The sequence below is a fragment of the Mauremys reevesii genome, linkage group 11, assembly GCF_016161935.1.
Source record: "Mauremys reevesii isolate NIE-2019 linkage group 11, ASM1616193v1, whole genome shotgun sequence".
NCBI lineage: Eukaryota > Metazoa > Chordata > Testudines > Geoemydidae > Mauremys > Mauremys reevesii.
In genome coordinates, this window is record NC_052633.1 from 65,464,480 (window position 1) to 65,491,895 (window position 27,416).

Consider the following 27,416-nt stretch of genomic DNA (forward strand, 5'->3'; position numbering starts at 1 on the left):
ACTGGGTTTCAGCAGTTTTGCAGAAAAGGACCTGGGGATTACAGTGGATGAAAATCTGGATATGAGTCAACAGTGTGCCCTTGTTGCCAAGAAGGCTAATGTCATATTGGGCTGCATTAGTAGGAGCATTGTCAGCAGATTGAGAGAAGTGAGTATTCTCTTCTCTTCGGCACTGGTGAGGCCACATCTGGAGTACTGGGTCTAGTTTTGGGCTCCCCACTACAGAAAGGATGTGGACAATTTGGAGAGTCCAGTGGAGGGCAGTGAAAATGATCAGGTGGTTGGGGCACATGACTTACATGGAGAGGCTGAGGGAACTGGGGTTATTTAGTCTGCAGAAGAGAGTAGTGAGGGAGGATTTGATGGCAGCCTTCAACTACTTGAAAGGGTGGGGGTGGGTTCCAGAGAGAATGAAGCTCGGCTGTTCTCAGTGGTGGTAGATGACAGAACAAGGAGCAATGGTCTCAAGTTGCAGTGGGGGAGGTCTAGGTTGGATATTAGGAAACACTATTTCACTAAGAGGATGGTGACGCACTGGAATGGGTTACCTAGGGAGGTGGTGGAATCTCCATCCTTGGAGGTTTTTAAGGCCCGGCTTGACAAAGCCCTGGCTGGAATGATTTAGTTGGGGTTGGTCCTGTTTTGAGGAGGGGGTTGGACTAGATGACCTCCTGAGGTCTCTTCCCACCCTAATCTTCTATGATTCTAACATTCAGGACTCTTTGCTCTGGAGATTTACCACTATCTGGTGCCTCTCTGCATTGCTGCAGGTCAGACACCACAGCCAATTATATCTGCCTGTCCCTCGTTGGGGATGGTTCGCAATCAGATGGGCAGGACTGTTTTTTTTAACTGGGGCAGGTAGAGGAATTCAATTTTAATCTGTTTTCACAAGTACCTCTTATGTCAATGATTTTCCTCCTCCTCAGACCTTTCTCAAGGAATAAACAATGAGCTTCCCCACCTCTTGGCCAGCCACTCCTTTCCTGTCCCATCCTCATCCCTTCATACTAACCTTACAGAGGCAGCTCTGTGGAAACACAACCAGGAGAAACTGTGTAAGTGGATGTGACAGACCTTACTCCGGGCAGGAAGAGTAACCTCATAACCCACTGATCTGACATCAGTCCAATAGGAATATAACATTTGCAGCTCTGATAATAAATACAGACATCTGAAGTACTAGGCTGATTTGGGATTCATTGAAAACCCTAATTTAAACCCAGAAGATGTTTGAAAAATTCAGCAACACCATTTATCATGGCCAATAACTGTGCAGAGCTGTTTACCACTTCTGTGAGGGATGGCATCTGTCGTTCTAGAGAAATCTGTGTATTTGAAAATGGCCCTTTGTGGCTTGCAAAGAAGTTTCTTCACATCACATTATTTCATGTTTTTGGTAGGCTAAGTCCTACCTTGCTGGCACAATAAAATCAACCTGGTGCCTGAGAAATGCAACAATTGCATGCAAGGAAGCAAAGCAGATTTGTAAATATCTTGTGGTCAAATAAGCTCATTAATTAAAAATATATAGATATCAAGTAGTTTCAAAGACTTTCTCAATGAAGGATATACCCTCTGGATTTCGGAGGGCCACTGTAGCCTACTGGATAGAGCACTGGATTGGGACTCAAGATATTCCTGGCCCAGGCACTAGCCTGCTGGGTGATCTTGAGGCAAGGTGCTCCACCATCTGTGCCTCAGTTTCCCCATCTATAAAATGGGAATAATGATACTGACTTCCTTTCTAAGATGCTTTGAGACCTACCAATAAAAGTGTTATATAAATGCTACATATTATTATTAAATGTTCAACCAAAAATATTAAAACTTATTTACTGTATCTTTGCACAGCGCCTAGTACAGAGCCCATGAACTCACTGGCCTCTTGGTGTTACTACATTATAAAGGTTAAATAATATTTAATAAATGTCAAGATCAAGTTGGGCAGGACTATGTACTGTAAAAATTCTCAACTGGGCTTGGACATGTGACACTTATAGCTAGTGCTATGCCCAGTCACAACATTTAGCACCGGGAGGCATGTAAAAACTCCCTCCGCCTATTGTCTGGAGTTGTCCGGTTTTACATGGGAAAAGACTGGCTGACTGCATGTAACATTAAATGAAATACTCCTGTTAATGAGTGTAGTTTTGGGATTAGAGAATTTTGTAATCGAGCTGCAACAATGAGGTTAAGACTCAAAATGACAACACAGTTGCTAAAATAGATTAGTGATTTACAGAATAAATCCTGACTCAGAATCAGTGGGCTTCTGCAGCCACTCTCTTACCAGTTTTGGACAAGCCCTGGAGAAAATTATTTGTATTGGACTAGCACCCAAAGACTCCAATCAGGGTCAGGACTCCACTGTACTAGGTGTTGTGCAAACACACAGGAAGATACAATCCCTCCCCCCCAAGGATTTACAATCTAATCTGGAACAAGCTGCAACAAGGGGGAAAGAGGGGACAGGGATAGCAATACATTCATAGAGTTACAGAGATAGCTATTGCACAGCTTCCAGGTTCAAATCATCTGAAGGAAGTTTTTTAAATAAATAAATAAATCCAGCTCTCCTGCAATGCATTCATGACTGCTTGATTTCTTGTAGGCGTCAGAGAAGAAACTAGTCTTGAGAAGGGATGTGAAGGAGGAGTGGCTAGTGGCCTTATGGATTGCTTTAAGGATGGTGTTATATGCATACAAGGCAGCAAATATCATTTCTTAAAGTTCTGTTGTATTATATTTTACATTTATTCAAGGGGCTATTTTCTCCTAGTCTCTGGTGACAATCTGTCGCTCCATCAACTGCTTTCAAAAAACGCATGTCTGGAGAAAACTCTTTCCCTTAATTTCTCTTGCTTCACTATTTTTGCAGGCCTTCTTGCTAATGAATGACCCCGCTCCTTTTTCCTCACCTTTTGCCATCCCAGTTAACGATCCAATGGTGCCCTGAAAACACATGCCACCTAGAAACAATTATGTTGATATGTCATATTTTCAGGGAAATTTTCATGCACGTGCCACCGGTACAGTAATACAGAAGAGAAATACAGCATATGCTCTATAAGGACAGTTCTGTCTAAACATAAATAATAAAGTAATAACAATATTAATAACACCAGCACCACCACTTGTTCAGTGTACCTGAGAATATCTTACAGAGTTTCCCACAAGGAAACTGTAAATCCTGAGGTACTGAGCCCACAAGGTTCTGAGTGATCACAACCTCCCTCTGATGGTGGAGGGTTCTCAGCACTTTGCAGGATCGGACTGTTAGACTGGAGTCCACGCTTACATTATGGAGAACTTCTGTATTTAAATCACCTCTTTTCATCCTTCATAAAGCAAAAGACTTTCCAAGCTCCATTATGGGCCTGATCCAAAACCCAATGAAGTCAACTGGATTTCTGCGGGCGTTGGACTAGGCCCTCTAAGAAGAGCCTTGAACTCTTGGCTATGATCCAAATGCTCTTTGTTCAGCAAACAGATCACGTGACTGACAGAGCTGTCTTTAAGGACAGAGAGGGCCCAAAACAAGCAAGACATTTTATTGGCCTCAAAGGAATTACTTTTTAGTTCCTCTTCTGGCTTCATTAGGTTCAGTGATCAAGATAGTTGGTTCAGATTTCTTCAGCTCCTTTTCTCTGGGGACCATCAAAGCATCTTGCTCTAGTCTTACATCAAGGCTAAGTAAACTTTAGTTTGAAACCAAAGCCTAGCCTTGAAGTATATTCCGTAACGCTATTGCTCCAGGTGGAAATTAGTAAGTTATCATCATTATTATTATTTTTAATCCGAGCTTGTTTAAAGCACAAAAAAGAACAGTCTGCTTAGATTAATAACTAGAGAACAGAAGAAAGAATGGTTGTTCCTAACTAATTTCAAATTAGACTTTAAATCAAATTACACACAGGATAGAGCATTGTTAATCAATGAGCCATAAAGAATTTCCTGAGCAAATATAATTAAATGCAAATGTTATCATTTAAAAACAGTTTTTTTGTGAATATTTTTGGCACAAAAAATGCCAGGTAACATTGAGCTGTATTTAAGGAGCATTGTTAGAAGTTCAGAACAGTCCTTTTTGTTTTTCTTTGGGTTGTAAAGTATTTAAAGCAATTAATTGCTCAGGCTGACAGCTCTACACACCTCTAAGGTATTTTTATACCATATGTTCATCAGAAGCTTGCAGGGTGAGTCTAAGCCTCAGTGTGGAAATTTAAAGCCAGCCATATCAAAACAGCCTTTCAGCAGCGTGTTCAAATATCAGCATGCCAAAAATGTAAATTTCTCAATTGCATAGGGACACTGCAGCCTATCAAGGGAGCAAATAATTTTCCAACTTTCAATCATCTGTAGCATAAAACATATTTTTCTTCCTTAAATTGTGTTTCCAGGATCAGCAACACAGTTTCTCTGTGGCTTCTTCAGCACTGACCACAGTATCAGTGCATAATATAGAGCAGCGGTTCTCAAACTGTGGGTCAGGACCCAAAGCGGGTCGTGACCCCCTTTGAATGGGGTCGCCAGGGCTGGCTTAGACTTGCTGGGCCCCAGGGCTCTAGCCTGAGCACCACTGCCAAGAGCCGAAGCCAAAGCCTGAGGGCTTCAGCCCTGGGTAGCAGGGCTCAGGTTGCAGGCCCCCTGCCTGGGGCTGAACCCCTTGAGCTTCAGCTTTGCCCCCCTTCCCACAGCGGTCAGGCTTTGCCGCCCCACCCCCCACCATCTAGGGTAGTGGGGCTTGGGTGGGTTCAGGCTTCGGTCTCCCCTCCTGGGGCAATTTTTGTGGTGAGAAGGGGGTTGCAGTGCAATGAAGTTTGAGAACCCCAATATAGATCCTTGCTTGCTAAAGCTCTACTATCAGTCTTTCAGAATTAAGAGGAAACATTCAGGAATTGTGAAATGAGCACAACTGAAGAAAACCTGGGGCAAGAATCTTCTGTGTAGCGTAGCTGCTTTGTGTTGGGGTTCCAGGGCAATCTGGTGCTGAAGCCCAGTGCAAGGGGATCCTTCAGTTGTATAGTGCCAACATGAGTGCTCTTGTGCCACTCCTCTCTCTACTTCCAGCACAGCAGAGTAAAGGAGGTGTTGGTAGTCAGAGGAAACAGAGCATGGCCTGGACATTCCTATACAATACCAGATTCCAGGAATGAGTTTGGCTCCCTCTGGCCATTCACAACAGATGGAAGTTAATGCTAAAGCTGCTCTAAGTCAGCACAGTGGGACTGGCCTTGCACATGCTAGCAGCACGACTGGGAAGACCAAATGTAAGCTTTACACCTTGTTCCTCCAGGGTTAGAATTCTGTGCAGCTAAGGATCTGGCTCTTTATCTTTCAATTAACACCATTTGAACTGGATCATGTCACCTGGTAATTTTTACAGTCAGTGGAATATATATTGGACCAAAAGGGTAGCAAACTTCTACAGGGTTTTAAATAATATGAGAAATGGGGAACTCTTGGAGTTGGATTTTATTAGCTTCTCCAAACATATGAAGGCCCAGTTTAAATTAAATGATCAAATTCTGCTCTAGCTTACACATATATGGAATACACCTGACTTGATTAGGCTTGCACAGGAGAGACTAAGAGCAGAATTGTGTGTCATGAAAGTGGTTTGAAAATGATCTTCCCATGCTATGATTTCAAGACTGCTAAATGCCAACAAAGTTCTGATGGCCTGGATGTCAGATGGATTCTAAATCATCATCTTGAATTGAAAGAGTCTGCTCCTGTGCTTATATGTCCCACTGACATCAATGGTTCTAGATCAAGTCCCAAGTCACTGGAATAGTTCAATTTGACTTATTACCTTTAACTCACAGGGGAGGGATAGCTCAGTGGTTTGAGCATTGGCCTGCTAAAGCCAGGGTTATGAGTTCAATCCTTGAGGGGGCCATATAGGGATCTAGGGTAAAAATCTGTCTGGGGATTGGTCCTGCTTTGAGCAAGTGGCTGGACTAGATGACCTCCTGAGGTCCCTTCCAACCCTGATATTCTATGAAATACACCTATGAAAATATTCTTAAAGAGATCAGAACAACAGTAAATAGAGGCTGATCTTCAAAGACTGTTATTACTTTGAAGTTTCCATGAAGCAGTCAAATTGATAGATCATGGTACTGCCCATCTAACTATTCCATGCTCATCACTGTAGTAACCGAGCATGTAAAGCAATTCTAATCCTGCCTGTAAAACTGATTTATGCTGCAATATTGGGCAAGTCACTTAATCTCTCTGTGCCTTGTCTTAGCCATATTTACAATGAGGATAACAACACTTTGCCATAGTGCTTGCCACTAAAACATCAACATTTGCAACATTGCAAATGCAGTCAGTCAGGGTACACAGTTTTCTCTGCAGTTAAAACCAGAAACAAGTGTGGTACCCTAGACTCTATGCCAGAGTGTGGTAATTGAGAGTAGTTACTTACTTGTTAATGGTAATCACTGTATTCATCAGGAGTCTAATGTCGATTAGACAAGAACAGCCATACTGGGTCAGACCAATGGTCCATCTAGCCCAGTAGCCTGTCTTCTGACAGTGGCCAGTGCCAGATGCTTCAGAGGGAAGGATTAATTAATTGATCTTTGTACCCTGCTCTGAACATGTTAAGTACTAATACTACTGAATGAATACTGAGGTCATTACTCAGAACTTTTAGCCACAATCCTGTGTCTGGGGCTGTGATCAGTGGTGCCATGACTGTAAGAACCCAAAGAGATATTACAATTCTGGACATCCGGGTGGTGGAAAGGGAACATGATCACTGCTACACACCTTCAGAGGTACATACAACTCTAGTGGCTGATGGGGGCAGTGGACGGGGAGGCTTGTGTGGCAAACAAGAAGCAGTACTCTTCTATAATGTTCCAGGACCTGCTATGGTGGCTGAGAGGGGGTGGTGGGGAGTGGGAATATACAAAAGCTACTTCTAGGAAGAACAGGGTCCTAATTTAAAAGCATTTTGGGAAGTGGGAGGGTTTGAATAATATTTATTAAACCCCATTTTTATCCCCATGCCCTCACCAGGGGACCAGACCTGCAGGATGCTAAATGCTTCCTATGACATCAATGGGAAATGAGGACACTGAGCTCCTCCTACGACTATGCCCTCTAAAGGATCTGAAAGTTCTTAGGATGCTACTGAATAATAGCTTTGCACTTGCACATGCCACTAAGGATTTGAGCTGAAGAATGATAGCTCATAAACTAGCTAAGTGAACTCTAGTCTACATGTAAAATGAATAAATGACGAGACAATACACACTTTACTTAAGTGGCCCAATTTTGATTAATTCATCTGACATCCCTTGCCACAGTACTGATCATAATGAATGTACCTAGTACCCAAGTAGAAAAGTCCTATTTATTTCCAAACGAACTTAACAGAAATTCAGCATTAGTTACTGAAAAGGTCCCATTCTGTCAGTCCTTCGCTTCAGAACAGTGAGTGAATGCTACGCATCTCTTTTCTCTTGTCTAGAGTGGTACTCATATTGCTTGAAAAGATGCTCATTTTTTGTCAGAACAAATAGAATGGAAAGCAAATTGACATTAAGAAACTGTTGCCAAGTTGTTTTTTTTCCATGGTCTGTGACAAAGCAGGGATGGACGCAAAAGAGGAAACCCTTTTCTACAGATTTACTGTCCTTTACTGTGCAAATGTAACACAGACAGACCATGGTCATCGGCGGGCAAGATCGAACTGGGGACCTCTGAAGCTTAGTGCATGAGCCTCTACAGCATGAGCTAAAAGCCAACTGCCTCTTAGCTAAGGCTGTAGAGCAGACTCATTTTATCTTTCTAAGTGGTCTCAGTGCCACTAGATGGGACAGAACACCATACCCAGAAAGTGTGTGGGTTACACAAACACTAGAGGATGCTTGCTTCATGCTAGACAAGCAATTGTCATGTACTAAATAAGAGGCTGTTAGGGACATAAAGTGGGGTTTAGAAATTCATACACATTAAGTAAACTCTCTGAAAGCTATGTAGGGAAACACTGCACCCTATGATCTGTCCAAACTGTGTGCTGAGACATTTATATCATATTGTAAACCAAATGCAGAGAACTGAAGACTGAATAATTGCTAGAAGATCCAGTAAAAAGCAACAGAGGGTCCTGTGGCACCTTTAAGACTAACAGTTGTATTGGAGCATAAGCTTTTGTGGGTGAATATCCACTTCGTCAGATGCATAACAAAGATCCAGCTTACTGAAAACAAAGACATCTCTATCTCTAGGTTTTGGAGAATGGAAGACCTTTTTCTTTTGGACAATAACTCCAGAATTGGAACATCTACTCACTACTAGGTAAGAGGAACTCCAGACAGCATTGGCCACTTATGCCTAATAAACCAATAAGAAACAGAGAAGGCTCTGAGGTGACACGATTGAGATTTAAGCTTGGAGTGATAAACATTAAGCATATTTTATTACTTGATGGAATGACTGAAGGAGCTGTGAAGATCCTTGGTGATGCTTTGAATTTTAATGTTTTAATTACTGATCTGTCAGTGGTTGGCAATAGCTAACTATATATTTGGGATTTGTATGGGACAGATCTGCTTGTGTGGTATATATTTCACATTATGCTTTTATTCTGCATTTTAACAAAGTGCCATGGCTTAAGTCACATGGCAGTAAATAAGAACTTGACTTGATTATACTGTCCCTCCTTCTTACTGTTTGCAAATTTGTTTGATGAGACACAGTGAGAATGCTCCTTGCAAATAAAGGCATAAAAGGGAATATATAGCCTAATTTGGTCTGTCTTTCAAACACACTGCAAGACAGATAGTAAGCTGCCAGAGGTGTAATGGGAACTACCAGTTGCCCTGAAGAGATCAGGAAAAGTGAGTGGTGGTGGCAGTGTATACATATAATCCTTCAAAGACCCTTAGTCTGAAAGCTGGAGAATAATGGATTATAAAGTACCTCATAAACCTTAGCACCCTTCTGTAAATGGGCTAAATAGACAATATGTATCACATGGAGTATCCAATACTTCCAGGTACTGTATACAATCAGGCAGGTGCTATGTTGGCAGTACCTGATGCTCCATGCAAAAGATATAGGTTTGGGCATGATCTGCTTCTCCAGCCAATGAAAACCAAAACACATTATAATGGTGAAGTACTTGCCTATGAGGAGATAGTGCTTCCTCCTTCCACCTGCACTTCTCCTGCCAGCCGGCTTTATTTCTGTATTGATTTTTAATGACACTTTCTCTGCACCATCCTGACAAATGAAGTGTAACAGTGTGTTAAACTAAACATCCCACAACCTATCTGACCACTCCAACCAACCACAGTGAATTATCAAGTGATGGGTTGGCTACAAAGATGAGTCTTGCACTGGGCTCTAAAAGTCAGTAAACTCCAGCTCCCGCAGACAAATGGAAGTAGTAAGTTCTAGAGCCAGGTGCCTTCCACTAAAGTCACCCAACTTCAAGTCCCCCCAAATGTGCATATAGGAATGATCAGCAATAGGACTTCAGCTGATTTCTGATATCTTGTTAGTATATTCAAGGAGAGGTGGTTCCTAAGGGTGGCCCAGTGTCAAATCATAGGGCTCTATAGGTTAGCATCATGACTAGTCACTACAGTGATGGACACATTACGAATATGACAGATCACAGAATCATAGAATATCAGGGTTGGAAGGGACCTCAGGAGGTCATCTAGTCCAACCCCCTGCTCAAAGCAGGACCAATCCCTAACTAAATCATCCCAGCCAGGGCTTTGCCAAGCCTGACCTTAAAAACCTCTAAGGAAGGTGATTCCACCACCTCCCTAGGTAACCCATTCCAGTGCTTCACCATCCTCCTAGTGAAAAAGTTTTTCCTAATATCCAACCTAAACCTCTCCCACTGCAACTTGAGACCATTATTCCATGTTCAGTCATCAGCTACAACTGAGAACAGTCTAGATCCATCTTCTTTGGAACCCCCTTTCAGGTAGTTTAAAGCAGCTATCAAATTCCCCCTCATTCTTCTCTTCTGCGGACTAAATAATCCCAGTTCCCTCAGCTTCTCCTCATAACTCATGTGCTCCAGCCACCTAATCATTTCTGTTGTCCTCCACTGGACTCTTTCCAATTTTTCCACATCCTTCTTGTAGTGTGGGGCCCAAAACTGGACACAATACTCCAGATGAGGCCTCACCAATGCTGAATAGAGGGGAATGATCATGTCCCTCGATCTGCTCGCAATGCTCCTACTTATACAGCCCAAAATGCCATTAGCCTTCTTGGCAACAAGGGCACCCCGTTGACTCATATCCAGCTTCTAGTCCACTGTAACCCCTACGTCCTTTTCTACAGAACTGCTGCCTAGCCACTTGGTCCCTAGTCTGTAGCAGTGAATGGGATTCTTCCGTCCTAAGCGCAGGACTCTGCACTTTTCCTTGTTGAACCTCATCAGATTTCTTTTCGCCCAATCCTCCCACTGGTCTAGGTCACTCTGTATCGTATCCCTACCCTCCAGCATATCTACCACTCCTCCCAGTTTAGTGTCATATGTAAACTTGCTGAGGGTGCAATCCATGCCATCCTCCAGATCATTATTGAAGATATTGAACAAAACCAGCCCCAGGACCGACCCTTGGGGCACTCCACTTGATACCGCTTGATCATAAAGAAGCAGGTGGAACTTCAGTTCCTGGGACACACATGCATCTTCTCACACTGACTAACTCCACTAAAAAGGTTGGCAGGTACATTCTGCATGAGCTACCTCAGATCCAAGAACACCTCAAGGATCCAAAAATATTGCAATTTTGGAAGCCTGTTAGACAATTGGTGGACATACTCCAACAATGGATCAGCGGTCACAAATCTCCCCTACCCAATTTCTCAAGTTGCTCCCTCTGCCAATCAGCACCACCTCAAGATTTTTTCTGGACTGAGCATCAGTTGGCTCAGCCTCATCCAAGGACCTATCTGAGAAAGCCAGGTATCCACTTTATGAGAAGATGTATAGCTGAAGGTTATCAGCAAACGGATGGCACTGCATCTCCATATGTATCGCAATTTCCCCAAGTAGTTTCATATATATACGGAACAGGAGACGCAAGAGAATGGGACCACATCAGATGGGATGGACAGCTACCCCCCACAACCCACTGAAGAACAACCCTATCCACTCCACAAAATCCTACAGATGTGTCAGCTACACCTTAAACATTTCATACCAGTGGCTGCTAATACATGTAATGATATCAACATGGACACCAGGCCTCTGTCCAGAGGCAGATAGTCAACCAAGGAAATTAAATTTGTCTCTGTTAATATATCTGGGCATAAAGCTAGGATAACAGATATCTATGAAGTCAGAAAAATCCAGGTGAGCCTGGTGCTGTGTCCAGCATGCCCTTCTCAAAAACAGTCCTCAAACAATGAGAAATGAGACAGGGCCACCACTGTCCAAGTCACTATCACCTAGTGATTTGCTTCCTAGCCAGAGACCAAAGTTTGTTTGTAACTAGTTGACATCCTGCCCTTCTCCCACGTAGCCTTCAGCAGCCATGAGAAGCATGGTTCCTTGCAGTATCCTGTAGCTGCCCCAGCTGACTCAAGACTTCTGTACATGAAAGGAAACTCTATCCGCAAATAAAGTATCTGTCTCCTGGCTTGCTGCTGTGTTCCCTGAGAAGCAGCCAAACTAATCAAGTTTCAATTAAAGGAGCAGCACTGGCAATGAGCTGAGAGAAGATCAAACATATCACTCTCACTGTTGGAGGGGGATGGGAGTATATCCTATAGGAAGGATTAAGAGGTTTCATGGGAAGGGAATAATGGCTGCAAAATAAAGAAGTGCTAATAGGCCACATTTAGACATCTGGCAGGGCAACCTGCCACCAAAGTGTCTGAAAATATTAAGCTGCAAGTTTGAGACATCTGCATAGACAGCTTTTTTGATGGACTCTGACATCCCTCTACCTTACTTGGTACATTTCAATCTCCAAATATATATTTTAATTCATCTGTATACTTATTAATTTGTTAGTGACAGAATTCAGACCTAAATATTCCTGCCAATATAAGAATCGTAGCAGGGTGTGCCTGTGCCAAGCAAGATCTACAGGAATGATCCTGAAAAATACTGATCCATTTTGCAAATCATATCCCAAAATCTTTTTTCTGTGTAAACTTTTATCACACATTTCTGAGTCTGTTTAGGTGGTAATTTCATTTACTGAGTTATGATGCATTTATCTTGAACACTAAAGATGTTTAAAAGCACAAAATGATTCATCTCCTCCTTCCCATTTTATAAGCAGGGTAAAAAGATGCTTCTAAGAGTAAGTGTGTGCCAATGACAGATGAGTTTCTGTCTTAAGTTGCTGCTTCCTAGATAATAACTACTCATTATAACGAAAAATTGGAAAGGTTGCTGCCAATGGAACACTACGAAGCTTTGCAGTGATGCATTCTAAAATGATTCAGCTCATGTGAAATGTATTTTTCACTAATATAGCAGTTATAATACACACCAAGGACCCAGACCCACACTCATTGAAGACAATGACAAAAATTCCCCATTGACTGGAAGAGGAGGAGACTACAGGACTGAATGGGTTTCACTAATAAGCCAAAGCCTGCTTGCTTTACCCCACGAGTAGTCCTATGGAGTTCAGCAGGATTGCTCACCAGAGTAAGAGAAGCAGGACTTGACACAAAATACTGAAAGAAGGTGTCTCTTACATCAATTTGGACTAGTCTTCCTTAGGCTACTCACAAATCCACTTTGGAATGTAGCACAATCTGTGACATATGAGTGAATGAAGGTTACTATACAAACTTTAATATTTTCTTGATTTTTGCATGTTTTACTTTGATGTCACATCGGAGTACGTTTTTGGATTTCAGACATTTCCAGCATATGCTAGTACTGAAACTCTGTACTCACTCAATCATATAAGTATGCTTTAATATGCAGCTTCCAGATTTCATTATCATGCAGCATACATATTTTGACATATAATGTAAGTGAAGTTCCTTAAACTAAGCATCTCTTTTATATAATTATGGCCTTAACACTGTTGTGAATATTTTGATTTTAAATATAAGCTGAGCAAAAGTAATATTTTTCACCTTAGTAGTAAAAATGCTGCCCACAAAATGCTCAAGCCTGGTAAGAAATGTATCTATTTGCAAGGGAGCGCTATGCTAGCAATTCTCTCTGTTTTTATTGCTGAACTGTTTATACATGAGAACATCACAGGGGCTGCTAGCTTGTCCCTATAAGTTCTCAGTTCCTGCCTTCCTCACACACTTATGAGAGCTTACTCCCTCAACCTCTTCCTTGAGTTTCACTGTAAAGAGGTGACTTAAAAACAAAAAAGGATTTTAATATATGTCACATCAGGATTAGAACCTACAGCCCCTTCACTCACAGCAGGCACCATATTAGCAGCACACAATCTTAGCCAGTAGCTTTCCCCTTAACATACCACATAGTTGGTAGTTGGAAGGCAGGAACTGAGAACTTATAGGGACAAGCTAGCAGCCCCTGTGATGTTCTCATGTATAAACAGTTCAGCAATAAAAACAGAGAGAATTGCTAGCATAGCGCTCCCTTGCAAATAGATACATTTCTTACCAGGCTTGAGCATTTTGTGGGCAGCATTTTTACTACTAAGGTGAAAAATATTACTTTTGCTCAGCTTATATTTAAAATCAAAATATTCACAACAGTGTTAAGGCCATAATTGAGATGACTCCTGCAATGTTTGTTCTTCATGCAAAAGGGCAGCTATTAGCATGGAACTCTTGTTAGTTATCATATTCTTATAGCTACTCCCCTAAGAAATTGAAGGCAATTTATCTGTAACCAAAGTTCTTCAAAATTGATGTCTCCATATATGAAGGTTACTGACTTTCAACTGAAGTTCTTTGACATGGACTCTGCACATTTACACTCATGGGATGTGCTGCTGGTGCAGTTTGATCAACGGGCTGTCACTGCATGCACCTGGAGCCCACAAGTTGGAATATGCAGAGATCACTCCACAAAAAAAAAAAAAAAAAAAAGATTGTGCTCTACTGTGACGAGCCTAAACTCTGTTCAACAATATGGATTGTTTCCATAAGGCAAGCTGGAAAATGGGGCAATTCAAAACTATTCCACCCAGCCCCCGCTCCCTTTTTTTTTAAAAAACCTTGTCACCCACCTTTTTTCTGTTACCTACCTTTTTCTAAAGCACATACTGTAGCTGTGATAAGCAACTGTCTACTTCCAAAAGCTATTAACCTTCTAAACATTTTACCAAAAGTCTCTTGTTATAAGTTACATTATCAATGGTGGCATCTGAAATGAAGAACTTTACAAAAGTTAGTTGATAAGTACTGAATGGTGAAATATGCTAGATATACAGTACTATCCTATGTAATAATACTGGGTGGTAACAAATATCCTCCAGATAGGGTGACCAGATGTCCTGATTTTATAGAGACAGTCCCGATCTATGGGTCTTTTTCTTATATAGACTCCTATAACTCCCAACTCCCTGTCCCGATTTTTCACATTTGCTGTCTGGTCACTCTACCTCCAGATGAGTCACCATACAAATGTAATGGCTACAAAGAGATCTAGCCATAACATGTATTAGTCCTTCAGACTTTCATTTCACCGCTCTAACATAAGACATTACCTGCTGAACATCCTGCTGGAAAACACAGAGCTGCAGCCTTTGATGTAATCGGACTTTTCTGTGCTGCCAGATGCTCTCTAGCCGCCGCTGGTGATGCAAGACTTCATGTACCACATCCAAGACCTGGTGGACAGCCTTGGAATAATTAGCAGTAGCAGTAAGAGATTCAGAGTTTCCAGGGCTCAAGGGACGCTGCAGGACATCCAGCAAAGCCTTCCCATCCTGGCTTACCTGAAAGAAAAAGATTGAGTCTTGAGGGGACAACTTCATTGGCACTGATAACATTTTCTTTAACATTTGACAGCTTGCAGCAAGAATAGTCTCATCCTCCCAATTCTTCCACACCACCCACACCCCAATAAATGGCTCTGTTAGAAGGAAAAGACAGGAAACCTTGAGCAATTTATTTTTTTGATTTTTACTTATGTATTCATCATCACCTGCCTCAGTTTCACAGTGGACCTACTGTGCTGCTCAGTCGGACCTCAGGAACTGAAGTGACAGGTCCATATAAGGCAACAGATACCTAGAGAGATACTGAACTACTGCATGTTTTGCAGACATTTGAAAATTAATTGACAAATAATGTGTTATGAGTGGTGTTTGGAGGCAGGAGAGATATAGACACATTCTGGTGAGGAGGTGGCATTTTCAGAAATACACAGATGACTAAAACATTCACAGTCGGTATGGTAAAAGAGAGTCATTTCTTTGTGAGCTTATGACGTTTGAATGCAAATTCCAAAAGGTGAAATTCATGCTCTCCTTCACTCAGTAAGAGAAGAGAAAATAAATTAGTAAGTGGTAGAACTAACCTTCTCCAACGTATCTTTTCTTCCCCATGAATAGTTCCGTAAATAAATTTAGGCAAAATTGACATGATTTTGAAAAACATTTAGATTTCAATAGAACCCCTCTCAAAGTTTTTCTGACCATTTCTACTACTTAGCGTTATCAGTACATCTCAGAGTATTTCTCAAAGATGGGTGTCATTATCCCTATTTTACAGATAGGAATATTGATGTATTGAGAAATTAAGTGACTTGCCCATAGTCATACAGTAAGGCTGTCACAGACACTCCTGATTCCCAATCCCATGCACTTTCCACAGATCATGCTGCTTCCCAGTCAGTTACAGGAGAATATATCTGGAATAATTTCAGTGAAATCAATGGCATTATTTTAGATTTATACTGGTTTTTACCAGGAACAGAAGGTCACCGATGGTTGTAAAATATGCTGTGGCAAATCTCTGCAGTTTTATAAACACAAAGGACAGTTTTGAACTAGATTTGGAAATGATTAGGGAGCTGTGTGTGAGTGGATGGGTGGGTGGGTGGGTGGTGGTGAGGTAATACTCAAATTCCTTTGCTCATGAAAATGGGCAGGAGCAATCTATACATGCTGGAGTCAGGGGAGCTGCAGCCTGCTGTGGACACAGATGGAGTTCCAATAGGGATGGCAAAAGAAAATGATGATACAGATGAGGATTTCAGCAGAGAAAGTTGAGGCAGAGGCATATACAAATAATGTTGTCAAAGTGGGGATAACAAGCTGGACCATATATTTTTGGAATCTGCCCATTAATCAGAAGCTCATCCCTTCCACCAGCATAGCTTCCCATACACCCATACGTTGCTGTTAATGGCCTTATATTTTACAGTAGGTCTGATTCTGCTCTTACACTGTTGTAGGGTGACCACACAGCAAATGTAAAAAATTGGGACAGGGTGGGGGTAACAGAAGCCTATATAAGAAAAAGACCCAAAAGTCACCCTACACTGTTGTAATGATACTAATTTCAAGTGTAGTTACTTTTTATACAAGTGTTAGTGAGAGCAAAGTCAGTCCAAACAGAGAAGACTCAAGAACCTTTTCTGAAAGAAGATGCAGAACACATGCTATCAGATAAGATATTCATTAGATTTACTTGTAAGTGCATAGGTGATAACTGTATAGGTGATAACTGCATTTATAATGAGGAGTCCTTGTGGCACCTTAGAGACTAACAAATTTATTTGGGCATAAGCTTTCGTGGGCTAGAAACCACTTCTTCAGATGCATGAAGTGAAAAATACAGGAGCAAGTATAAATACATGGAAGGCTGGGGGTTGCTTTACCAAGTGTGAGGTCAGTCTAATGAGAAATCAATTAACAGCAGGCTACCAAGGGAAAAAAATAACTTTTGAAGTGGTAAGAGAGTGGCCCATTACAGATAGTTGACAAGAAGGTGAGAGTAACAGTAGGGAGAAATTAGTATTGGGGAAATTTCGTTTAGGTAGCCCTCTGGCAGAGTTTAGCAATGCCCCTCTGCCATGTACATTGGCCAAATCGGACAGTCTCTATGCAAAAGAATAAATGGACACAAATCTGACATCAGGAATAACAACATTCAAAAACCAAATTTGCAAACTGGATACCATCAGATTAGGCCTGAATAAAGACTGGGAGTGGTTGGCTCATTACAAAACCTAAACTTAAGTTCCCCAATACTAATTTCTCCCTACTGTTACTCACACCTTCTGCTCCTGTATTTTCCACTTCATACATCTGATGAAGTGGGTTCTAGCCCATGAAAGCTTATGCCCAAATACATTTGTTAGTCTCTAGGGTGCCACAAGGACGCGTTGTTTTTGCTGATACAGACTAACACACCTACCACTCTGAAAACTGCATTTATGGACATGCTCTATTCTGGAGAACATTTCTGGAAATGTTCTGTCAAAGTTCAGGGCTAGCTTCTCCATTGGCCCCTTTCAGTCTCTGTAAATGCAGTCCCCTAAGGTGTTAGGCCGCTTGCCTTCATCCATCTCACAATTCTCACTCTCTTTAAATTGGATCCCAGGGGACAGTACCCTGTGTACTAGCCATGAGTGCTCATGCAGGCCCAACTGGATTCAACTGTCCTACAAGATTCCCCTTTAGGGGCTGTGATCAATGTGTACATACAGTAAATCAAACAAAGTAATCTTTAATCTTGCTAAACACAGTGTAACAAGAAAAGGGGTTTCTTACACAACAGTCTAGTTGCATCTGTCTTACCTAAAGCTTAGGTAGATCTAGCTTACCCCAGTACTCAACCCTCTGAGTCTGAGGGGACAGTCTGATCACCTGTAATCTTGCCCCCCCTCCTTCCAGAGCATCAGAGACTCAGGTTTGTATCCACTTCAAAGGCCTTTGTTTCAGCTTCCCACCTGAAGGGCCCCTGAGGTTTGAAGCTGGCCCTTTGCCCAGTGGGACCAACCCCATTGTGACAGTTCCCCCCATAAGGCTTTATGGAATATGCTGATGAATGTATATATGACATAACTAGAATAGGTTTTGTGCTACATATGCCATGTAACATATCTCTGTAAAGGTTATGATCTATAGTACTGAATCTATTAATCCTATTTGTATGCATGTATCATTTTTGTACTTGAAGTTAGGAATATTGGCTGTGTACTTGCTTGCTTTTAACTAGCCTAGCAGAGCATTTGGTCAACTTCTTGAGAAAAGTGCAAATTAAGTGCCCAATCAAAAACCACTAAAGCCAACAATGAACTTGAAGATGCCAATCCACATCTGACCCTTCCCAGGAATGTGGCTTGGCTGGTAAAAATGAGTCATGCATGGACATGTGGCTTGCCCATGTGACTCCAAAACTCCATCTTGGAGCTGGACTTTGCATAGGAGTGAGGAGGGGGTCTCCACCCACAAGAGAAAGTCTGTTTAACCCCCTGGGAGACCCCTCCATTTGGTCTTCAGCTGGCTAAAGAGAGAGCCTCTCCACCCTCAAGTATACCTGAAAGAAACTGGAACAAAAGACTGTAACTACAGGGGGTATGAGTGATTGCTGGACACAGACTAGCAGGAGACTAGACTGTAAAAGGAAGCTTACTGGAACTGGTGAGGTTTTATTTGTATTCAGTTTCTTAGACATAGACTTGCGTGTTCTATTTTATTTTGCTTGGTAATTCACTTTGTTCTGTCTGTCACTACTTGTAACCACCTAAATCCTACTTTCTGTATTTAATAAAATCACTTTTTACTTATTAATTAACCCAGAGTATGTATTAATACCTGGGGGGGGGGAACAGCTGTGCATCTCTCTCTATCAGTGTTATAGAAGGCAAACAATTTATGAGTTCACCCTGTATAAGCTTTATACAGGGTAAAACATATTTATTTGGAGTTTGGACCCCAATGGGAGTTGGACATCTGAGTGTTAAAGACAGGAACACTTCTATAAGTTGCTTTCAGTTAAGCCTACAACAGTTAGGGGACGTGGTTCAGACCCTGGGTCTGGGTTTGCAGCAGGCTAGCGGGTCTGGCTCAAACCAGGCAGGGCACTGAAGTCCTAAGCTGCCAGGGCAGGAAAGCAGGGGCAGAAGTAATCTTGCACATCAGGTGGCAACCCCCAGGGGGTTTCTGTGATCCAACCCGTCACAGTGAGGTTAGAAGCTCCCCCTTTGCCCAGTGGGACCAACCCGATATTTACCTCCCATAAGGCCAGAGCTAAACTTCAAAGGGAATGATGCCTGTATTGTCCCATTAAGTATCAGTCTTGGTCTGCTTTCCTGCCAACCTGCTCCTGCTGGAATTAACCCTCTTGGTAATTATAAAACACAAACAATAATAGTCAGAGATGCACATAATATTCATAAAATATTACAGGAGTTTTTCCAAGTCCTTCACACCTTCTATGACTCATCAACCTTTCTTCGGTTCAAAAGTTCCTGTTCCAAAAGTGTTTCTTTTATGAATGCTATACCACCCCTCAACCAAAGGACATGAAAGAGCTGTGTACTGAAAGATTTGCTAATGAATGGATCTGAAAAGATAAATGAATAGTTTCACCAGTCCGGGTAGCTAGTTACAGTGCTTTTTCAATCACTTTCAGAGTTCTCCTTAGAACTGAAAAATAAGTCATTGAATTGCCTTTCATGTGAATGCTTTGCATTTTTCAAGGATTGTTCAAGGACAGCAGCATTAACATTCCTGCTTAGCAGGTCACATCACAACTTTAAAAAAAGCCAATCTATGGGAAATACACTTGAGCACCATTGGAAAAACTCACCCAGTGCAGAAAATAAGCAAAGGGCCTATGCACTATTTGCATTCCACTTATATCCTATTTTGAAGGCTTAAATGTGCCTAGATCTCATGCTGTACCTATGCCCAGGAATAATCTCATCCCCTGTGAATTACACACGAGAACTCTATATATGAACAAGTTAGTCTCATTCATGCTGCTTTCTTGTTTGCATTGAAAATTACAGTCTGGCTCCCAGACTCTCCAGCTAGGTGTTACTCTGAACTTTTTATATAACTAGAAGTGAATTTTAAATCCCAAGTATCCTACCAGTTGGGCCTGCAGAATGCTGAGAGCCTAGCAAGTGACCAGGTTTAGGTCCCCTCTGCAGATTAGTGGATATAGCTGAGCTAGTCAGGGAATGGTCTTCACAGCAGATGCATTGTGCCTTTTGGGACAAAGAATGAACTAGATTGGTGCAATCACATTTAGCAAGATGTTGTACTCATCAACACCAATTGGGCTTCACTCTAGAATCCCGTATTCTCCTCATCCTTCTCCTTTCCCCCAGCAAACAGTACTAACCTCAAGAGTGATTTAAAAAAAACAAAAAACAGGTTGAACTAAAGGGGGCATCTCAATTATATTTGTGTGACACAACATTCATTGATCATATTGGCAGTATAAAACAAATTCCCACAGGCCAGAGAAACCCCTGAAAAATTCCTCCTGTGGAGGGGGATATAAAGATGGTGGCTCCTGCACCAGCTCATCCACCAGAGTTGCCCCACCCAGTATAAGAGGTGTAGAGGGGCCTCTTGGGGGCTCCATTATTCCCAGTTCTCTGATGGTGGAAGATCTTTTGCCAGCAGCATAAGCTAAAGCTGTCATACCTAGGTAGCTAACAAACTGAACTGACTCTGTCAGTCCTTCCTCCCCTCTCCTGCATCCACTATCTGCGACCTTTGCTTGGGTGCAGCAAAAACTGGGCCCCATATGTTTAGGGCCTGAGCAAAAGTGCAGTGAAGTCAAAATGAGGCTCTAATGGGCACCGTATGAAGCTTTTGGTGAGCATCTCCAAAAAGCTTCACAATACCTTTGTAGCAGAAACCTTCAGCAATATAGTGTCATCTGCATTGTCTCAAAGTAGGAGTTCTGACTCCTGAGCACCCTCCATTGCATTAAATGACTATTGAATTGCAGTTTATATACGTAGAGATTTGCAACCATTCTGAAGAAAAGGAAAGGATAGCCCATGCCACAATTCTGACATCATTGCTGAGAGTTCAGCACTCTGACTATCCTATCAAGGAGGAGGAGGAGACAATGTTATAATATGTTGACAGGAAGCATCATCTAGAGGAATAAGCCCAGGGATGGGAGACGAGACACCTGAACTACAATGCAAGCTTTGCAACTCACCAGTTGGCCTTGGGCAAGTGATGAACATATTCAGAGGTAACATACTCAACTTCACCTCTCTGTTAACATTGTTCAAATAAATCTATTTATTGTCCCAATAAATCTATTGGGAATGTAATATTTAAATGATCTAAACAACTACATGTTTAATAAGTCATAATGATCTCAGAAGAAGCTGCAGCAAAAATAATACACATTTTTAACGGCTGCATTTAATAAGGGCCTTAAAATGTACACACACACTGGAAGGGTTAAGGTCTGTAGGCTAATGGGTAAATGCTCACTTTAAAAATTCATTTCACTTAGATTTTATTTTTAGAAGAAATAAATATTTTTTTTAAAAAGAAATCTACTCAAAACTTAGTTTAAAAACAATATTAACACTCCGCTGAACAGACAAAACCCGTAATAGTCATAGTTACTTCAAGAAGTCACCAAGATTTTCTCAATTTGCCTATAGAGTCTGCCACACCTGCAGTTCTTCTGTACAAGATTCAGTAGCAGTCCTATCTGGGGAGACATTGTACAAATGGTCCCATAATCATTGCAATAACCTCTGGCTAATGTAACTGATCTGGAAAGTGCTTTCAGGTGCTTTGAATAAGAAAGATGATCTCTCTAAGCAGGTATCCAGCAGGATGAGTTTGGGACAGAGCATTAGCCTTTGTTCTGAAGTCTTCACTTAAAAGTTAACTATTATTTATCTTAACATCGATTTGTGGAACTGAATATCAAAGACGGAAATATCAGGGGCATATAATGTAAGATGTAGCAGTAGGCTTTATTTAAGAACCTTTTAAGCATATATTATGCAAAGAGACTTTAATATACACATTTCCTTATCTTGCTGATATTTAATTGAATATTCTTTGTCTGGTACAGGAAAAGAAAGAAGCTCTTTCTAAACATTGAAAAGGGATCCGTCCTTCACAATTTATATGATGGCAAAAGTAAGGACGGTGAGCTAGATCTACCCCTGCTGGTGTACAGAGGGGCAGACTCCACCTGCCTGTTCCAGTGAAGGCCACTGAACCCTGGAGGATCCTTCTCTGGGGAGGGTAGGCAGTATTTCAATCATCATCCTCTCCAGGAAGCTCTGGCATGGGAGGGCAGTTTTAAGGTCCACTGGGGGTTGTATAGCTTGCATAGGCTAGGGAGGAGTTGAATCTGTGCATCATCCAGCTCTCTTGGGTACACTGCCTTCCTGGCCTTCACAGGGCACATTTTAACCTACACTGACCAACAGAGGAGAAGTGCTCAGCCTCCAGACAGATTTTCTGTTGCCTGGTACCTTGACTGGTCCAGTGACTATTACTACAGTTATTGTACATATTTCTACTAGCCAGTTCGGGAGAGGCTTTTGCAGGAACTAGGTCCAGCTCTTTTTGGCCAGAAAACTAGTCAAGAATAATACAGGGCCTTCTGAGTGTGAGGAAGTGAAGAACAAGAAAGGAGAACCTCTGTGAGAAAAAAGAAGCATTAAGCAAATTATGACATCTGTAGATTATTTCTCAACATGCTAAGCAGACAGACTATGGACACTGGTCTGTTTGCAGTGATTTGCACTGAATGTCAGCTATTTGTGGAGGGTTATTTCCTGCTGCAGCCTGGATCAATTCAGGGGCAAAAGCCTAATGAAAATCTTTATAGGACTTTTGCCAAAGGGCCATAAGGCAGTTTTTAGTCTTAGCAACCTTGACATCGTCCTTTTTATACACGCTCTTTAGATCTGAGACAGCCTATTTCTCTACTGAGAACCAGCTTATACAAATGGATATAACTTTAAGGCACAGTCTTTTACATCTTTTGCTGTGATAAGGACCTGGCATCTCCGTGGCTTCCTGTCTTGGGACTTTGATGATAGTGAAAAGAGCGGATGGCGTGCAAAGTAAATCAAATGATACCCTTTACCCCCATTAGAATAACTGCACTGAAGCAGGGACTCACTCCAAACAGAAAGCTATATAGCAACTTCACTATTGTAGGATGCCTAGGAAAGGTAACGAAGCAGCCTGTCTCTTGGCCAGCCTGTAAGCTGCCCTGGCTGGCTACAGGTACCCCAGAGGTGTGGGGGTTGGCTACAGTTTGTTCTGTTGCTCCAGGTTGACTTACTGCACTGGAGGCCTACAGCCTGGGAGCAGATCTGACCTCCTGTGTGAAGTCATGAGTAAAAAGATCACATCTCTCTCAAGAACCATTTTAAAGGATTATTAGTTTTATCCCTACTAAGCAGTCATATCAATGAGTCATGGAAAGTAAAACTGTGATTTATTCAATTAAAAATAGCTCCAAAATGCATAATCGTATAAGCAATCCGTTAGCAGCTGTTAAAATTCTTCTCCTGGAAACACTTACCTCTGTGTAGGCCTGGGTCACCTGTTCATACAGAGACTGATGATGATGGATGGCCAGCTCCAGGTCTTGCATTTCCGATGGGAGGCCTCCTTCACTACACATTTTACACCAGGCATCCACACCTGAAAGGAACTGAAGCAATTCCAAAAGCAATCAGCAGGGTGTTTCAAACTTACTAGCCAGGAGGTAACTTAATATTACTATTGCAGTGAACCATTTACAGAGTGCCATAGATGAACACAGCACTGAGCAGAAGGTGAACTGTGCCAAACTAATACCACAATGCCAGGAGTTTACAAGAGGGAACAAAATGATACAGACCACACAGGTGATTGTGATCCTTAAACACTCAAAACTTTGTCGACCAGCTGGGCCTAAGGGAGGCTTTAGAGGATTCGGTTTCTCCTGCTTTACAAGTAAAGTGCATAGGCACTTTCAAAACAACTTCAGGAACCCCTATAGGAAGGATCTTTGAATAACAAACAGGAGAAATACAACCCTGCTTCTAAAATCAACATAAAAATATAGACCGAGAAGAAACAGTCAGTGCTCTAATTGCATGTAATATTGTCAGAACTCCCTAATTGTGTATGCTTGGGGTCCACACAGGGGCGATTTTCCCATCAACAGCTCAGCACAGCTATTCACCTGGTCCTAACAGCACACACGTGAATAACAGAAAACTCCCATTGAAATCATCATTGACATTCATTTCAGCGAAAGGCGGATTTTCTAAAGTGTTAAAGCAGTTCTCAGTCCAAGGCTGGCTCAGGAGAACTGGTAATAGGATACCAAGACTTTCATCTCTGGGTGACCAATTTAAATCTGGCCCAGGTCAATAGCGATCAGTCATCAATACCACCGGATGGTGTTGAGTGGCCTACAGTATTTGAAATAAGCTGCTTGTCTCATTCCAGTTGCTAGTGGGCAGATGTCCACATTTAAAACAAAACAAAACAAAAAAAACCCATCACCACAATTGATATGAATTAGCACCTTTGTTGGCAGCCTCAGCAGAGAGGCCAGGGATTGAATAGGCTCAGAGGGTGAGACATCTTTTCACTCCTCGAGGTCCCCAGCTCAGGGCTGAGGCACCATGGCAGAACAATGTGAGCAAGTTCACACTTCTGCTGCCTGTTCTGTAACAAAAGGACTTTACTTTTCAGGGCTCACATCACTTTTTTAAATGGAGCCTGATCTACTGACATACCTTCTAATGCAGGGGTAGGCAACCTATGGCACACGTGCCGAAGTCGGCACGCAAGCTGATTTTCAGTGGCACTCGCGTTGCCCAGATCCTGGTCACCGGTTCGGGGGGCTCTGCATTTTAATTTAATTTTAAATTAAGTTTCTTAAACATTTTAAAAACCTCTCTTATTTTACATACAACAATAGTTTAGTTATATATTATAGACTTATAGCAAGAGACCTTCTAAAAATATTAAAATGTATTACTGGCATGCGAAACCTTAAATTAGAGTGAATAAATGAAGACTTGGCACACCACTTCTGAAAGGTTGCCGACCCCTGTTCTAATGTGTTCACATGTTGCAGACACCTAATTACCTAATGACACCTCATTACTCGGTTAATATTTCCTCTTCTTCCAGCTTTTTGTTAAACTAGCCCCTCCATGCTTAAGGATCTTTAAAGCCATCAAAACGAACCAGCTAATAATACAACAAATGCAGTGCACCAGAGGCTGAATGTACAATGGCTACAAAACCACCCTCATGATCACAGCTTTATCTGTTCATGAAATGCTCACCTGTGGCTTGTTAGCAAAGCACTCACTTAAAGCATAGAACACTCTGAACTTCAAAGCAAAGAGTTTCTATCCCAATCTCATCTGGAATCAGTGTGTTATTTTTATTATCAAGGTGTAATTTTATTCACAGTACTGCTTATAGTCAAGGTTTGAAAATGCCTGCATTATAAATCCTTATTTTCAAGACACTGTGATTCAGTGATAAAAATGAATTCTGGGCTAAAACCTCCATCTACTCCCACAAGATACCTCTCTGAACAAAAGGAGTGTTTTCTGGAGGAAGGGACTGGGGGTCAGGACTCCTGGGTGCTGCTGTGTACACCTCTGCTGCTGATCTGCAGTACCTATCTAGGTGACATTCACACACACTGCTGCCCAAAGCCTAAGTAATCAGGGAAACTAGTGCCAAATATATTGGCTTTTGACCAAAAACATGCACCACAGGAAGCATGGTTTGACTCTGCAAGGTTTTTTAGCATCTAAGTAATCAGGTTTTATGCAGGGGAATGTGAATGCCACTAGCCATCTCATGTCAGGGCATGGGACTGAACTGAATTCCCTCTAGGAGAAACCAGCATAGGCTGGGATTCCTTCCACTAGAACTACATAGTCATGGATCCAATGGCTTCTTTCTTGACTTCTAATCACATTCTCTCTCTCAGACCAGTGCAGAAACCTCCTGATACAAGCTTTTCTGCCCACAGTCCCCATATACCCACACATTCCCACAGCGGGGCTACATAATGAGGAGGACCTGTGATGGTCCTCTGTACCTAGGTAAATTTCCACTTCTGTGTCTCAGTTTCTCTCTTTGTAAAATGGGGATAATAATCCTTACTTGTCTCATTGTGAGGATTCCTTAATGTCTGTAAAGGGCTTTGAGAGTTGCATGTAATACATTGGCTTAGTGTATTAAATCATATCTGTAGTAATGGCCCTATCGACTGTAACAACATGCTCTTGAACTTTTGTGATGGAGGCCTGAGTTTGATGGGGTTGAAAAGTCCTGGGTTTGATTCCCCCGACAGACCGTTGGTATGTCTGGTGCCATCGATCCTGACTCTTCGATAAAAGATGCTGTAAAACTGCTGAGTTATTATACAACCACAGCCACAATGCCAAAAACCACAGTGGCACTCAGGTTTAGAATGCCTGTTACTGCAATGCATCCATGCATAGGTGGGAATTCTACAGCACCAGAGAACAGACCTCTGCCACTTGAACTAACAGAGTAACTTAATTAGTGCTATTATTCTCTAGAGGACCAACTCCTAGGAAGGAGTGTGACAGATTTTACCAGTGCGGGAGGGAAAGGGCTTAATTTTTTTTAAAAATGAACTCTGGCAAAGTATTAGTCATATTATAGCGCAATTAATTTAGGTACTTTGGAAAATGGCAAAGATATTAAAGTTTATCACAGTATGATACACTATGAAGACACAAGTGCCTTTATTACATGCATGTGTATTTTCATGCTAAATATATATTTACACAATAAAAATCGTAGTTCGTTGTGTTAAAAAGATGTGTTTAAAAATGTAAATAACTAATTAACTGTTAGGTTGGAATGGCAGTTCTGTAAGCTGTTACTGTCTATTGGGTGTGCAGAACCATTTTAATTAATTGCTTAAATACCTACTTATCCCACAGACTGGAACAGCTCCTGTTGGGAACATAAAAAGCGGCTTAAAATGTGATTTGAAATGATAGACCAAAATGGCTCTCTTAGATAATTGTAAATGTTTTACCAGCTTCCATGAAAGATTGAAACAAAAAACCCCTCTCCCAAGAGATTTAAAAAACAAACACAAAGCCTTGATACAAAAGGGCTGTGTGTTTCTGACTTGACCCAAATAGGCCCTGTAAAGTCATAATAAGCCAGATTCACTCAGGCTGCAAATCCTGCAGTAGCCAGGTCAGGAAGGACCCCCACAAGAAGGTAGTGTTACAGCACACGCTCTTACTTACCCTTCCTCCAGAACATACAATGTGTGAGTGAGCAAGCTGAGTCTCATGCCTGCTATGCCTCAAGGTCTGTGACCCCTGACTGCCTCTCAGGCCAAGCTCAAACATTTTGGCTTTCCCTATTAGCTGAAATTCCTTGTTGGGTCTCTAAGCGAGAAGTCACTTGGGGGCAGGTTCTTTTTCCTCTCTAGCTTCTTTATTTGCTGGCTCCTTCTCCTGCTTCAGGGAC

The 27,416-nt window shown here is 41.8% G+C and overlaps 1 protein-coding gene across 17 annotated transcripts in view; it reads right to left on the reverse strand.

Annotated features, from left to right (window-relative positions):
- The window catches only part of KALRN (kalirin RhoGEF kinase), a 737,748-nt gene that overhangs the window by 340,234 nt on the left and 370,098 nt on the right, over positions 1-27,416 (reverse strand). For all 17 annotated transcript variants that reach the window (XM_039493997.1, XM_039493996.1, XM_039493992.1 and 14 more), the window contains 2 exons: positions 23,455-23,586; positions 14,664-14,894 (listed from right to left, as the gene is read on the reverse strand). In XM_039493997.1, the coding sequence (XP_039349931.1) occupies positions 14,664-14,894; positions 23,455-23,586 (363 nt within the window). The remainder of the gene's footprint in view (positions 1-14,663; positions 14,895-23,454; positions 23,587-27,416) is intronic.